Source organism: Lithobates pipiens, unplaced genomic scaffold (assembly GCF_037356315.1).
Source record: "Lithobates pipiens isolate NorthernLeopardFrog02 unplaced genomic scaffold, aLitPip1_a1.2 Scaffold_23, whole genome shotgun sequence".
Classification (NCBI taxonomy): domain Eukaryota; kingdom Metazoa; phylum Chordata; class Amphibia; order Anura; family Ranidae; genus Lithobates; species Lithobates pipiens.
In genome coordinates, this window is record NW_027507785.1 from 255,812,679 (window position 1) to 255,828,798 (window position 16,120).

Consider the following 16,120-nt stretch of genomic DNA (forward strand, 5'->3'; position numbering starts at 1 on the left):
ACTGATAGGCTGGACTGGTGGGCATTGATGAGGTGGCACTTATGGGCACTGATGAGGTGGCACTTATTAGGTGGCACTGATAAGAAGGCACTTATATGCCGCACTTATGGGCACTGACAGGTGGCACTGATATGTGGCACTGATGAGCACTGATAGGCGGCACTGATAGGCGGCACTAATGGGCACTGATAGCCAGCACTGGTGGGCACTAAGAGGTGGTATTAGTGGGCACTAATAAGTGGAACAGGTGGGCACTGATAGGTGGCATGGATAGGCGGTACTGATGGACACTGATGGGCATTGATGGGTGGCACTGATGAGCGACACTGATGGGCATTGATTGACTGCAGTAATGGGCATTGATGGGCAGCACTGATAGGCAGCATTGATTGCCAGCATTGACTGGCATCTCTAATGGGCACTGATTGGTGGCACTTTTTGGCAGTGGTGGGCACTGCTGCCACTGGTGGGCACTGATCATTGGCATTGGTGGGCACTGTTTTTTACACAGTTTTTTTTACTATTGTAATCAGGGCACTGATGATGAGTGCCCTGATTACATTCCTAAATGTTCCCCCATGAGGAGATGCCGCTGATCGGCTCTCCTTGCCACACGCTCTGTCAGTGTGAGGCGAGGATCGCTGATTACCGGCACTTCCTTGTTTATTGGACACAGCCGATCACATGTTTAAAGAGCCAAGGATTTGGCTCTTTCCACAGATTGGGGTCGCGCCGTGTCCCAGCAGGAGCGACCATCTGTAAAAGTCTCCTTCCTCAGGGGTATGGAAGATATCTAATCTAGTCATTTCAATTGTGTGTCTGCAGACACTCCATGTAAATTAAAAAAAACAACAGACAACACTGCCGCAGAGAATAGCTGCTTGCTCCATCCCCATCAGGTGTCCTAGTAGATCAAATTGTGGATATGGGTAAAAGAAAATATTCTACAGATAGATCCAGGGGAGCATCAAAAGACTCCCCATATAAATAAGGGAGTGCAACCTGTCTGCATAAAGCCAGGACCCAATGGGAACACTAATTTGATCTTGTGTCTTCTTGGTATACTAAGTATACCATCTACTAGGATAAGGTCCATTTACCAGCAGGCCTATAAATGAAGGATTCCATCTATAGGCCTCGGTGGGTCTGAATTTCCCATTTATAGGGGAGTCTCTTGATGCTCCCCTGGATCTATCTGTAGAATATTTTCTTTTACCCTTATCCACAATTGGATCTGCTAGGACACCTGATGGGAATAGAGAAAGCAGCTATTCTCTGCGGCAGTGTTGTCCGTTGTTGTTTTTAATTTACATGGTGTGTCTCCAGACACACAACTGAAATTACTAGATTCAATATCTTTTATAACCCTGAGGAAGGAGACTTTTACAGACTCTGAAATGTGTCAGGTGAAGGATATCTTTTCTATACCATTACCATGTTACAGTCGGTGTATCATCAGTTGCTTGTTATGTACACTCAGTGTTACCTTTTTTAACTATATGTAATAAATGATTTTTCTACTCTAAATATGATAGTTGTATGAATCCAAGTGCCTTTAAAGTCCATATCCAAGGGGAACAAACCTTTTTGTCTGTAGTCTAGGATGTTGGCACCTGGTGAACCTGCTGAAAATTAGTTTCTAATGACCAAAGCGTGTATGAAAACACACAATTACATGCACAGGCAGAAAATCTACAGAGATATATATGGCCCATGGTTCCACTCAGTGTCCTGTTTTTTTTTTTTTTGTTTTTTTTTTGTATGTTGATATACGTGGTGCTTAATTTTGTTTGTAAATGTAGCTGTGTATATGGCTCAATTGATTCCTAGAGTGCTGCATTTAGCTGTGTACAAAACGATACTGTAAGCTGTACATATCTAAAGGCAACGTTTTAGACACCTGTGTGAATGATCCCCTACCAAGTACCAATAAAAGGAATAAGCCAGAAAAAAAAAACTAATTCAGCAATTACAACTAAGGACTGGCAAGCTGCAATGTATTTGCTACAATATAATTTTGCTTTTGGATTTAAATATTCTTTAAACTAAAACCACAAAAAACTACTGAATTGCAAATCATCTTGGAATAGCAGGAATATATAATGTGTATTTGTGCCTTTAACCTCTACCATTACAATATGTTAATTAAAAAATGCCTATTTGATTTTGTATTCATTTTATATTTTTCACAGATGACAATTATCGGTTTCCTCATTTTTGGATTGCTAGTCACACCTGTTGCCAGTTACAGCAATGGATTGGTGTATAATGCATGTGACACCATGATACCAAACCATAGAAATACTTCGGCAGACACAACAGAACCACCATACACAGTGTCTGCTTCTAACTATTCCTATAGTCCTGGAGATGAAATTACAGGTATTATTTCACTATTTATTACAAAATTTATTTACAAAATGGAAAATTTCTATTTCAATTAATTTGTCAATACACAGTCATAAGTACGCAACTTTGGAAACAAATGATACATAGCAAAAACCATAGTTTCATCATCCCAAAGGCCATAGTGTACACTATATTACCACAAGTATTGTAATGTCTGCCTTTACACCCACATGAAATTTAATGGCATTCTAGTCTTAGTCTGTAGGGTTCAATATTGAGTTGGCCCACCAATTACAACTATAACAGCTTCAACACTTCTGGGAAGGCTGTCCACAAGGTTTGGAAGTGTGTCTATGGGAATGTTTGACCGTTCTTCCAGAAGCACATTTGTGAGGTCAGGTACTGATGTGGAGAAGGCCTGGCTCTCCGTCTTCCCTCTAATTCATCCCAAAGGTGTTCTATCAGGTTGAGGTCAGAACTCTGTGCAGGCCAGTCAAGTTCCTCCACCCCAAACTTGCTCATCCATGTCTTTATTGACCTTGCTTTGTATACTGGTCCAAATCATTTGGGGATTATGGTGTAGGGTTGTTTTTTAAGGGTGTTGGGCTTGTCCATTTAGGGGTTGGGCTTGGCCATTTAGTTCCAGTGAAGGAAACTCTTAAGGCTTCAGCATACCAATACATTTTGGAAAAGTTACTGCTGCCAACTTTGTGGGAACCATTTGGGGATGGCCCCTTTCTGTTCCAAAATGACTGCGCACCGTTGCACAAAGCAAGGTCCATAAAGACATGTATGAGCAAGTTTGGGTTGGAGGAACTTGACTGGAACTTCATAGAACACCTTTGGGATGAAATAGAGTGGAGATTGCGAGCCAGGTCTTCTCATCCAACATCAGTGCCTGACCTCACAAATCCACTTCTGGAAGAATGGTCAAACATTCCCATAGATACACTCTTAAACCTTGTAGACAGGCTTCCCAAAGAGTTGAAGCTGTTATACAGGGGCGGACTGACAACTCATGGGGCTCCCGGGCAATAGGAGATTATGGGGCCCCCAGGCAATCAGACATTATGGGGCCACACAGTATACACAAACACACACACACAGTATACAATCACACAGTATACAAAGACATGTTTCTATTGGCTGAGAAGGTACTGGAGAGGTGGGGCAGCTATAATCTCGGGATTTTTAGACCAAAAGGATGTCGGTAAGGGACATTTCAGAGACAGATGTAAAAAAAAAAAACACAGATTTTTACATACTTTCCCTGGTTTTACTAAGGCTGGCAACCCTGATGGGGCCCCCTAGTGGCACGGGGCCCTCGGGCAGTGCCCGAGTGGCCCAATGGTCAGTCCGCCCCTGCTGTTATAGCTGCAAAGGGTGGGCCAACTCAATATTGAACCCTACGGGGTAAGACTGGAATGCCATTAAAGTTCATGTGTGTAAAGGCAGGCGTCCCAATACTTTTGGTAATATAGTGTACCTGTTTATCATTTGTCTGCTAAACTGTCAGCTTTATTTCATGAAAGTTCTAAATTGAAAACTTTTTTAGAGATATGTAACCAGGCACCAATCTCCATGTAAAAACTCTAAGGCCGCGTACACACGCGCGGACTGTTCGCCCAACCTTGTCCGCTGAACAGTGTTTGGGCGGACAGTCCGCTCGTGTGTGGGGCTTCAGCGGACAGTTTCAGCGGACAGTTGGCCGAACAAGGTCTTACGGAAATTCCGAAAAACTGTCCGCTGAAACAAGGTTTCAGCGGACTGTTCGCTCGTGTGTAGGCTTGTTCGGCCAACTAAGTCTCGCGCATGCTCAGAAAGGATTTCCACGTCGGAAGGTTGCATTGCAGTGTATAGGACGTCGTATTTTTCGTCCCGTCGTACGTGCCGTTCACGTCATCGCGCACGGTTTCAGCAAACTGTTCGTCCGTCGTGTGTGGCCATGTCCGTCCATGCTAAGTTTGAGCGGACTGTTCGCTCAAACTGTTGGACGGACAAAGTTGGGCCAACAGTCCGCGCGTGTGTACGCGGCCTAAGGCCGCGTACACAAGGGCGGACTGTCTGGCCAACTAAGTCCGTGAGGCCGCGTACACACGCGGGGACTGTTCGCCCAACTTTGTCCGCTGAACAGTGTTTCGGCGGACAGTCCGCTCGTGTGTGGGCTTTCAGCGGACAGTTTCAGCGAACAGTCCGCTGAACAAGGTTTTTTGGAATTTCCGAAAAACTGTCCGCTGAAACTTTGTTTCAGCGAACAGTCCCCTCGTGTGTAGGCTTGTTCGTCAAACTAAGTTCCGCGCATGCTCAGAAAGGATTTACACGCCGAAAGTTATAATGCAGTGTATAGGACGTCGTATTTTTCGTCCCGTCGTACGTGCCGTTCACGTCATCGCGCACGGTTTCAGCAAACTGTTCGTTCGTCGTGTGTGGCCATGTCCGTCCATGCTAATTTTGAGCGGACTGTTTGCTGAAACTGTTTGACGGACAAAGTTGGGCGAACAGTCCCCGCGTGTGTACGCGGCCTCAGACAGTCCGTCCTACTTTTGAATGAACGGACTTGACCACACACGATGAACAGACAGTCCGCTGAAAGCTTGCGCGATGACGTGTACAGCACGTACGACGGGACTAGAAATACGACGTCCAATACACTGCAATGCAACCTTCGACCGTGTAAATCCTTTCTGAGCATGCGCCATACTTAGTCCGTATAACTTGCCTACTCACGAGCGGACTGTCCGCTGAAACCAAAGTTGGACGGACAATATTAAGGAAATTCCGAAAGACTTAGTCCGCCAAACTGTCCGCTGAAAAAGTCCGCTGAAGCCCACACACGAGCGGACTGTCCGCTGAAACACGTTTCAGCGGACCAAGTCCGTAAGACAGTCCGCCCGTGTGTACGCGGCCTAAATCAGTGCCCTTCATTCTCATGCTTCCATAGTTGCACAACTATATTGACACATTGATACCAGAGTACAAAGTGGTCATTAGAGAAAGGGGGTTAAGGTGCGCTATGGACATTAAATTATTGCTAAAGAATCAAAAAACTATACAAAAAGTGAAAACCAAAAAATGTGAAAATGTATTACCAAAGAAATTAGTGATAAGGGGAGGGCATGCCACTACCTAACATATTCAACCTGAAACGTTGAAAAGATGTAAACTGCTATTAATTATACCTAGTCCCTGCAGGAATCTATTTAAATCAAAGAGTGTGACTAAAGTGAAACCTAGTTGTCAGAATTACTTAGTAGCAATTTTACACACATAAATCAAAGTATAAAAATAAAAATAAATATTCCACATGTGCATTATATATAAAATAGCCAACAGATGGCGATGTGGAACGTACATAAAGGTATTCTAGAAATCGTAATTCACATTATCAAAAAATGCTATGTGTGTGTGCAGAAACTTCACTCCACTTTCTACAATATTAAAAAGTGCATATGTGCATTTGTGCAAATCATATAATGAAAAAAGTGCTAAGTTCTTATAAAAGGGCACGTAGCACTTTTTTTACAGTATATATTGAAATTGTGGCACTTTTATAAGCACTTAGCACTTTTTTCATTATATGATTTTATTATATGATTTTTATAAGCACTTAGCACTTTTTTCATTATATGATTTGCACAAATGCACATATGCACTTTTTAATATTGTAGAAAGTGGAGTGAAGTTTCTCCACACATTTAAAGAGGAAGTAAACCCTGATGGGTTTACTTCCTCTTTGATTCCCTGTAAAGGTAAAGCATAATGGGCTACTATGCATCGCATAGTAGTCCAGTATGTGTCACTTACCTGACACAGGAGCCAGCAAAGTCACCGATGTCCCCTTGTGCATGGAGCCTCCATCTTCTTGCTGCTCCGGTGCTGTCATTCGACTGAGCCGCAATGACGTCACTCCTGCGCATGCGCACGGGAGCCGCCACTCGCGGCATATCGCCATTGACAGCGCACTCAGTGCGCCTGCACGCCGCTGTCTACGGCGCATGCGACATAGACAGCAGTGCCTGTCTTTTGGCAAATATTTCCTAAACCATGTAGGTTGAGGAGATATTTCTTGAACCTACAGGTAAGCCTTAATCTAATGCCACGTACACAAGATCAAACAATCGGGTGGAAAAGTCCGGCAAACTCAAGTCCGCCGGACAATCCCCCCGTGTGTAGCCTCCGGCATACTTTTTTGACCCGAAAGTACGGTGGACTTAGAAAGTAGTTTTGCACTCCAATCTTCCCGCCGGACTCGCATTTTGGCGGACAATCCGGCCGTGTGTCCCAGTACGCCGTACTTTTGAAATGAACGCACTTTTCCCGCCCGGAGAAAAGTCCGCTCATTTCGAGCGGGTCTCCAGGTAGGCGGGGCCCGCAAAGGAGACGTCGCTGGCCCCGCCACCTGGTATGGACTTAAAGGGGAACCCCAACGCTGAAAAAAATCGGCGTGGGGGTCCCCCCAGGTCCACATCAGACCCTTGTCCGAGCACGCTACCCGGCCGGCCAGGAAATGGGGGGACGAGCGAGCGCCCCCCCCTCCGAGCCGCACCAGGCCGCGTGCCCTCAACATGGTGGGTGCCTTGGGGAAGAAGGGGCCGCGCGGCCCCCCCACCCCAAAGCACCTTGTCCCAATGTTGATGAGGACAAGGGCCTCTTCCCGACAACCCTGGCCGTTGGTTGTCGGGGTCTGCGGGCGGGGGGCTTATCGGAATCCGGGAGCCCCCTTTAATAAGGGGGCCCCCGGATACCGGCCCCCCCACCCTAAGTGAATGAGTATGGGGTACAATGTACCCCTACCCATTCACCTGTAAAATAAAGTACAAAAAAACACAACACACAAGATAAAAAATAGTTTATTGCACAGCTCCGGGGATCTTCCGTCTTCGGGGGTCTTCTCGCTGGACTCCTCCGCTATCTTCTTGTAGCTCTTTTACTAGCGGAGGAGCTCGGCTTTCTTCCTCGCCGCCGGCCTCTTCTTCCGACTTCGGGGGTCTTGTCCCCCTCTTCAGTTCTTCTGCCGGGCCACCGCGCCTTCTTATAGCTCTTTTACAGGCGGTGGCCCGGTCTTTTTCGCGGGCCCCGCCTACCTGGAGACGCACTCGAAATGAGCGGACTTTCCTCCGCGTGTGTGGGCGAGTCCGTTCATTTCAAAAGTAGGGCGGATAGTACGGCGGACTTAGTACGCCGTATTAGTCCGCTGAAAAAGTGCCGTGTGTGGGCAAGTAGCCCGTTCGGAATGTCCGACGGACAGTTTGGCGGGAAGTCCGCCAGACTAAGTCCGTCGGATAGTCGGCTACGTGTGTACGCGGCATTAGTTTACCTGTAGGTCAAAGTGGTTTGTAATGCCACGTACACACGACCGGACTTTTCGAGGGACTAGGTCCGACAGACTTTCGACGGAGTTCTGACGGAGTTCTGACAGAGTTCTGACGGACTTTCCGAATGAACAGACTTGGCCACACACAATCACACCAAAGTACGACGGATTTGAACGTGATGACGTACGACTGAACTAGAATAAGGAAGTTCATAGCCAGTAGCCAATAGCTGCCCTCGCGTCGGTTTTTGTCCGTCGGAGTTCTGGTGGAAAAATTTGAAACATGTTCCATTTCTAAAGTCTGTCAGACTTTTGCAAATCAAAAGTCCGCTGCAGCCCACACACGATCGTATGGTCTGCCAGAATCATTCCGTCGGACTTTTGATGTTGAAAAGTCCGGTCGTGTGTACGCGGCATTAGGGTTTACAACCACTTTAAGGTGGATAGAGAAGTCCTCCCTGCTGTGTCTTTGTATTCTGACAGTCAGACTCCCCTGACATCAGGATACATTGATCAGTACTGCAGCCCATTGGCTGCATGTGCTGATTGAATGCTGGCTATCCAGCAGGACCATTTGACAGAAGCTAGTCTAAAGACTGGCTTCTTTTCAACAGAGAGGGCTACACACAAAATGAAATTCGGCTAGTCCATGCTGAACTTGTCAAACTTCAATCCATGTATGGCCAGCTTTAGATTCCTAAATACAAATTTTTCTAATTTTTTGCATTTCCCAAAAAAGAGGGGATACTGCTAATTCGACTGACATCTCTGTGCAAACCTCTGGAAAAAGTAGTGCTGTAAATACACAGGCAGGACGTTAGATGTCTGGGGATGTTTTGTACATAGAGGGAGTATAGAATGCCCCATTGTCCATATAGCAATATAGCTAATTGTAGCAATTATAGTTATGTGTTATATCATTGTTTGGCAAATGAGGATTTATTTTTAAAGGTTTCAAAAATTAACTGATATAATTATGTTTGTTTTTCAACCCCAGTTTCTCTAGAGGCAAAGAATGGATCAGTTTTTAAAGGTTTGCTTTTGCAAGCTCGGTCAGTCCCCGGGAATGAAATTGTTGGTCATTTCATTGCAATAGATCCCAATACTCAAGGTCTCACGTGTGGCAGCAATGTGAGTATACATTAATTACATACATTACAACTTGGATGGATAAAATGTTTTATTCGCAAAGCTTCAACCCAAGGATGAAACTCTATATTTTAGTCACATGGCTGTTTGAAATGTTATAAAAATTACGGTAATTTTTTTTTTTTAAATAAGGAATCTCATCCTGAGTGTTAGCTTTCTGAACAAAAGTGGTATTAAAGCACAAAACATTAGTTTTCTTTTTTAGGCTTTTTGATTTATTATTACCCAGTTATCTGATCAGTAACAGACTTCCTGCCTTATGCCGCGTACACACGATCAGACTATCCGGCGGACTTAGTCTGGCGGACAAACAGCCGGAAAGTCCGGTGGACTTTCCGAACGAGCGGACCTGCCCACACACAACCAGACTTTTATGGCGGACTAGGTCCGCTGGACTATGGCAGGAGTCCGCCGTACTTTTGAAATGAATGGACTTGCCCACACAAGGAGGAAAGTCCGTTCATTTTGAACGTGTCTCCAGGTAGCCGAGACTAACGGAGAAAGTCAATGTTGCCGCCTTTGGCGGCAAGATTGACACGTCGCTGGTCCCGTCACCTGGTATGGCCTTAAAGGGGAAGCCCTATGCCGAAAAAACGGTCCCCCCCAGGTCCATATCAGACCCTTATCTGAGCACGCTACCCGGCCGGTCAGGAAAGGGGTTGGGGATGAGCGAGCCCCCCCCTGAGCCGTACCAGGCCGCGTGCCCTCAACATGGGGGGTGCTATGGGGAAGGGGGGCTGTGCGGCCCCCCCACCCCAAAGCACCTTGTCCCCATGTTGATGAGGACAAGGGCCTTTTCCCGACAACCCTGGCCGTTGGTTGTTGGGGTCTGCGGGTGGGGGGCTTATCCGAATCTGGGAGTCCCCTTTAATAAAGGGGCCCCCCACCCTATGTGAATGAGTAGGGGTACAATGTAAATAAAACACAACACACAAGGGTTTAAAATAATTTATTGCACAGCTCTGGGGGTCTTTTTCCATCTTGGGGGGGTCTTCTTACCGGACTCCTCCGCTATCTTCTGCTAGCTCTTTTACTAGCGGAGGAGCCCGACTTTCTTCTTTGTTGCCACCCAGGGGTCTTCTTCCGACTTCGGGGGTTTTGTCCCCCTCTTCGGTTCTTCTTGCCGGGCCTCCGCTTTTTTCCTTTAGCTCTTTTACTAGCGGTGGCCTGGTCTTCTGACGCCGCCGCCTCTTCTTCCGACTTCGGGGGACTTGTCCCCCTCTTTGGTTTTTCTTGCCGGGCCTCCGCGCCTTCTTCCAACTCTTTTACAAGCGGTGGCCCGGTCTTCTATCACCGCCGCCTTCTCTTCTTCTTCTTGTTCTTCTTCTTCTTCCTTAAGCTGTTGACTCGGTGCGCTCTCTGGCCGCAATGACAGAGACGCGGTGTGCAGCGACTTATATAGGGACATCGCCGGGTGATGTCCCCGCCCCTTATGATGTCACAGTCCCAGAGGATGCTGGGAGTGAGACATCATAATGGGCGGGGACATCACCCGGCGATGTCCCTATATAAGTCACCGCACACGCGTCCCTGTCATTGCGGCCAGAGAGCACGTCGAGTCAACATCTCAAGGAAGAACAACAACAACAACAACAACAAAAGAAGGCGGCGGAGGCGGCAATAGAAGACCAGGCCACCGGTTGTAAAAGAGCTGGAAGAAGGCGCGGAGGCCCGGCAATTCCCCAGGAGAGTAAAAAACACGCTCATCTCCATAAATATATTAAATAACCATTGAGATAGAGAGGGGGTTTCTCCCCTACCCTCCCCATACTAATATAACCAGAACCATCTTATTTACTTTACAATCCATATAAGTCCCTATTCTTCATTTCCCTTCCCCCTACCTTTTCCCTCTACCCTTCCCTCCCGACCCTCCCATCCACTTCACAATATATGTGGATGGGGGGGAGGGGAGGCCCCCCTTTCTAGAGTCCCTGAACCACAGCATATTTCTTTGTTAATTGAAATTTCTTCCATGCCTCCCACTTCCTCTGAGGGCGCCCTACCTATATCCTCCTCCCTAAGTTCTTCCATCCTGTATATTTCATCTATTTTTTCCCACCACTCTCTTACTTTTGGGGATTCTACTTCCTTCCATTTCTTTTGGATTAGACTCTTTGCCACATTTATCAGATGGATTGTGAGGGATTGTGAGGGAATTTTTGTACCCTTTCAATGTAAAATCCTCACGTGTAGATATTTTAATATTAAACTAAGAGTAATGGTAAACCCCCTGAGGCCCTTACAGTCTATATAACTCTAATGGGACTGTAGACAGCAATAGTACCACAGAAATTAATACAATCAAATAGTGGAGTAAAAATGGCCACAGCCTTTGGTATTCAAATTTTTTAAACATTTAAAAAATGTAAATGTTTAAACATTTTTTAAACAATTCACAGTTAAATAAATTAATTCTCAAATAACTTATTTACTCAAAACAACATTACAGTAAACAACCCAGTCACTATGACTCAGGTTGACATAAAAGTAGAACCATTTTTTATTAACTGCCCCCTTTTTTTAAGTTAAAAAAAGGGACCAAACCACATAATATTCTAGGCTACGACAAGGGGGAGGGAGGGGAGCTAACAGGCAGAGGTCTTGAGGACTGGCAGAGCGGGCTTGATGAAGCTGCCTTAAATAGGAGTTTTTCCCCTTTTAGAAAATTCCAGGAGGTCATGTGACATTCTGGAATGTACCCAAAGGTCAGCTGACCTTATGGAATATTCCTAGCGATCAGCTGATCTATCCCTAGTCACCAGATCTTCTACTAGTCACCTGACCTTACCTCATAAATCATCACTTGTTACCTCTTAACTGAACCCTAGCTCCACCCACCTACCTAACTGACCAGTTAAACTAAAGGGGGCCTCGGAACTCCCTTGCTGTCACATTCCCATGAGCCTTAAAACGGTCCCCCTCACTTTCATTCCAAAGGGAGACGAGTACCACACCCAGCGTGACAACTTTTGGCTTGTATCTCTTTTAGATTTGGATCTGAAAATTCTTGCTAAAATAATGGTGAACAGGCTAAAACTCTTGCTTCCTGGTTTAGTGCATTTTGATCAGAAAGGATTTATTATGGGCAGAGAAGCTAGCAATAATTCATTGCCAGCTTTACATTTCACTCACTGGGTGAGAGCCCAGTGCTCACCTCCTCTTTTCCGCTAATGTGGAAAAAAGGTTTGACAGGGTAGACTGGACCTTCTTGGAGAAAATCTTGAACACTTTATGACCTGGCCCCAATTTGTTGCATTGGATTATGGCTCTATATGGCACACCTTCAGCAAGAGTTAAGGTCAGTGGCATTCTTCCTCAGCCCTTAAGGATCAATAATGGGGCCCAACAGCGGTGCCCCCTGTCCCATTCATTTTGTGCCCTACTGATAGAATCTTTACTCCGTAAGATCAGGGAGAACCCAAATATAAATGGGATTACCGTGGGGTTCCACAGAGCATAAATTATCCCCTTTTGCAGATGATATATTTTCTTATATTTCAGACGAGCTAATTACACTCCCCAACTTAATGTCAGAGTAACAAGAATTTCGAGTTTTTGAAAATGGAAATATTACCTTTACATTTAATGCTGATTTTTTTTAGCCACATTTGAATCTTTATGGCTAAACTGTGGATAGATAAAGGACCACTATGGATCTCTCAAAAGATCCTGGACCAGAAAATCTCCCCTACAGACTTGCGGTATTTTAGGGAGTGGGAAACTGAGATGGGATGTATACTGTCCAAGTCTCAGTGAAGCAACATCTTAAAATTGATACATATCTCCATCATAAGCTCTAAAATGTAAGAAACCAATTATAAAATTACTAACAAGGTGATATAGGGTGCCTAAGACTCTAGCCTTGGCATAGCCTGAGGTTTCAGACAGATAATGGAGAGGCTGTGCCATACAGGCTTCTCATCTTCACATCTGGTGGGACTAAAAATGAAATAATTTTGCACTGAAATCAGAAAGTTAATTTCGGACATTACCAATTTGCAGATGACGCAACACAATGGGGGTTATTTACAAAAGGCAAATCCACTTTTCACTATAAGTGCACTGCAAGTGCACTTGGAAGTGCAGTCGCTGTAAATCCGAGGGGGGCATGCAAGGATTATAAAAAACAGCATTTTAGCTTGCACATAATTGGATGATAAAATCAGCAGAGCTTCCCCTCAACTCAGGTCTACCCCTCAGATTTACAGTGACTGTACTTCCAAGTGCACTTGCAGTGCACTTGTAGTGCAAAGTGGATTTTCCTTTCATAAATAACCCCCAATGTTTGGTAAATGCCATTTCGGCTTCTGTTGGGGTTTATAGAAAGAGTGCAACACCTCATTTACTGAATGCCGCCAAGAGTTTGATCCCACTCTTTTGGAAACAACTGTGGACACCCTCTGTAGCAGATTGGATTAAGAGAGTAAATTATATCATGGAAGCTGAGGAATGGGTACACGTTTGTCAAGAGAAATATGATGTTTTATAAGTTGTGGGTCACAAGGATACACAATAAGGTTGATTTACTAAAGGAAAATATACTGTGCACTAAAGTGCACTGCAAGTGTACTTTTAAGTGTTGTTGCTCTAGATCTGAGGGGAAGATCTGAAATGAAGCTCTGCTGATTTGTATCATCCAATCATGTGCATGCAAAAATGCTGTTTTTTATTTTCCTTGCATGTCCCCATCAGATCTATAGCAACTTCAGAATGGATTTGCCTTTAGTAAATGTGTCTTCTTAAGCCTTTGTGTCTTCCCAAGCCAGCCATATGGCCCGCAAACAGATGCTGACTGGGGAAGCAGTTTTTTCTTTCATTTATACCGCTCCAATACTTGATGCCCAATAACCTGGTATTGTTATTGATCCCAGCATAGACCCGTCCCCATTTTTATGTGTTCATGTTTGTGTTATTTTCCTTTCCTATTTCTACTCCATGCTTTTTTCCCATACCCCCCTCATTATTTTCTACTTATGTGTCTTTTTGGCTCGGTTTTACATAGCGGAGGTTGAATGTATAATATCTTGCATACTGTCTTGCCATTTCTGGATATATAACACTTCATTTTTTTTTTTATGGTTTTGGTTTCTTTTGTGTAATGTCTGCAGGGGTTGTACTGTTGACAGCATTTTCCATGATTTCATAATATTTGCTGATATGATGAACTGCTCATTGTCATATTGTGGATATAATGAACATGTATATTGCTTATAGTATTTTTTTCTAATTTATCATCCTACTTCTTTCTCCAATTTATGTATTTGTACTTCTGTAATCACAAACGAAAAAAAAACACATTATACCAAAAAAAGTATATTATCACAGCTCACGGGCGGGGGGGGGGGGGGGGAGCATTGCTGTAACTTTGCATAGTTAGTGCATCCGCTTCAACTGCAGCTGACAGTTTTTTGTTGAACACATAGGGGGTTATTTACAAAAGGCAAATCGACTTTGCACTGCAAGTGCACTTGGAAGTGCAGTCGCTCTAAATCTAAGGGGTAGATCTGAAATGAGTGGAATTTTCTGCTGATTTTATCATCCAATCATGTGCAAGCTAAAATGCTGTTTTTTATTTTGCTTGCATGTTCCCCTCGGATCTACAGCAACTTTACTTCCAAGTGCACTTGCAGTGCAAAGTGGATTTGCCTTTAGTAAATAACCCCCATAGTGTGGTAAAATAACAGATAACTTCTACTCTCATAACACTAAGCTATGTGAATTGGGCCTATGGTGCCATTTTGGTACTATTAGACAACACAAAGTATATGGACACAATCACAATACATACAACATTCAACTTTGAGGCAACTTTAGCCAAAAATTAGCAGTTTATTGTTCCTTCAGCTGTACAAAGAGAATGAAGAAAGTTTTTGGCAGATCATTTACACGTACAAACCCCATATGACCAATTGGTTTTTCTGTGTTTTTTTATCTCTGTAAAGTTCAGTAATATGGTTACTTCTAAACTTTTAACACATTTGCTTTGACAATGAGAAAGTAAGTTCCCATTATTAAGAGCAATAAATCTAACTACACCGGTCAGAGAGACCAACCAGTTAGGTTGCAGAGCAAGGGTTACTGGCAATGTATGGATTATAATTTAGTTACTGTTTTTAGGTGAAAACAAATGGCAGCAAGGGGCTTCTAAGTTTCATGGTAACAAGAAAAGTCTTTGTAGCAATGCTCAAGACTATGCAGTAGCCTCTGACTTTTTGACCCCCTACTTATTTATCACTGATGTATAAAATCTTTGTTTCTTTTCAGAATTCCTCCATTAGCCATACAAGCTCAAGTAATAAAACCTACATCTCAGCTTTGTGGGTGGCACCAGCATCACATGCCAGTGTTCTTTTTAGGTGAGTATCAGGCTAACAATTCTAACCTAAATATTCTACTGATCAGGAGGAAGGGAGGCCAGGAATAGAAAAAAATAATATAATAACATATAACAATGTATTAGAATGTAATACAGCTGATCATTTGCCATTGGACAGTATACAATGGATATTCCATATCTAAAATTGCCTTACAGTTAAAAATTTGACAGTAAGGTATTATGCAAGTTTAGGGAAAACACTTTCTAAAGTTTTAGTTAAGGAAATAAAATTAAAAAAGGAATATTTAGTGCAAAAAGCTATGATGTGAAAAGTACGGTGAACCATTCTAATCATTTAAATCAAAACCTATCTTTCACTGATCTGAATGCAGAGAAATAAATGTGATTTAATAGTATCTCTGATGCTCTTTGGATACCATTATTCTTTTTTTTTTTAAATTTAATAAAGTTAAGGAAACATGCAGAGGCTCCTCACCCATCAGACATATGTAGCCAATAAAACATCTGGGACCCCGCAAGTTGGCAACCCCTCTATGAATTTCCTGTGCCTTGGGAGAATGGGGAGGGGTGTCACTGAGTCATTCCACATCCACAGAGGAAGGAGAGTGGGGGAATACCAGCACAGCGAGAGATGAGAGAGAGAGGGGGAGGGAGAGAAAGAGGGAGGAGTGAGAGAGAGGGTGAGAGATGGATGGGGGAGAGGGAGAGAGGGGGAGGGAGAGAGAGAGGGGGTGGGTCAACAAGAGGGAGAGGGGGAGAGTGAGAGGGTGGGCGAGAGGGGGTGAGAGAGAGGGGGAGCAAAAGGGGAAGAGAGAAGGTGAGGGAGGAGGGGGGAGGGAGAGAGGAAGAAAAGGGAGGAAGGGAGAGGGAGGAGGTGTGAGCAGTGGGAAGGGGTGAGTGGGGGTGAGAGGCAGGGGTCAGAGAGAGGAGTGTGGTGAGAGAGAGAGAGATGGGCATGATAGAGAGGA

At 44.4% G+C, this 16,120-nt stretch overlaps 1 protein-coding gene across 3 annotated transcripts in view; it reads left to right on the forward strand.

The window, feature by feature from the left end:
- The window catches only part of LOC143928280 (putative ferric-chelate reductase 1), a 147,717-nt gene that overhangs the window by 24,197 nt on the left and 107,400 nt on the right, over positions 1-16,120 (forward strand). For all 3 annotated transcript variants that reach the window (XM_077453066.1, XM_077453068.1, XM_077453067.1), the window contains 3 exons: positions 2,193-2,382; positions 8,661-8,794; positions 15,080-15,171. In XM_077453066.1, the coding sequence (XP_077309192.1) occupies positions 2,193-2,382; positions 8,661-8,794; positions 15,080-15,171 (416 nt within the window). The remainder of the gene's footprint in view (positions 1-2,192; positions 2,383-8,660; positions 8,795-15,079; positions 15,172-16,120) is intronic.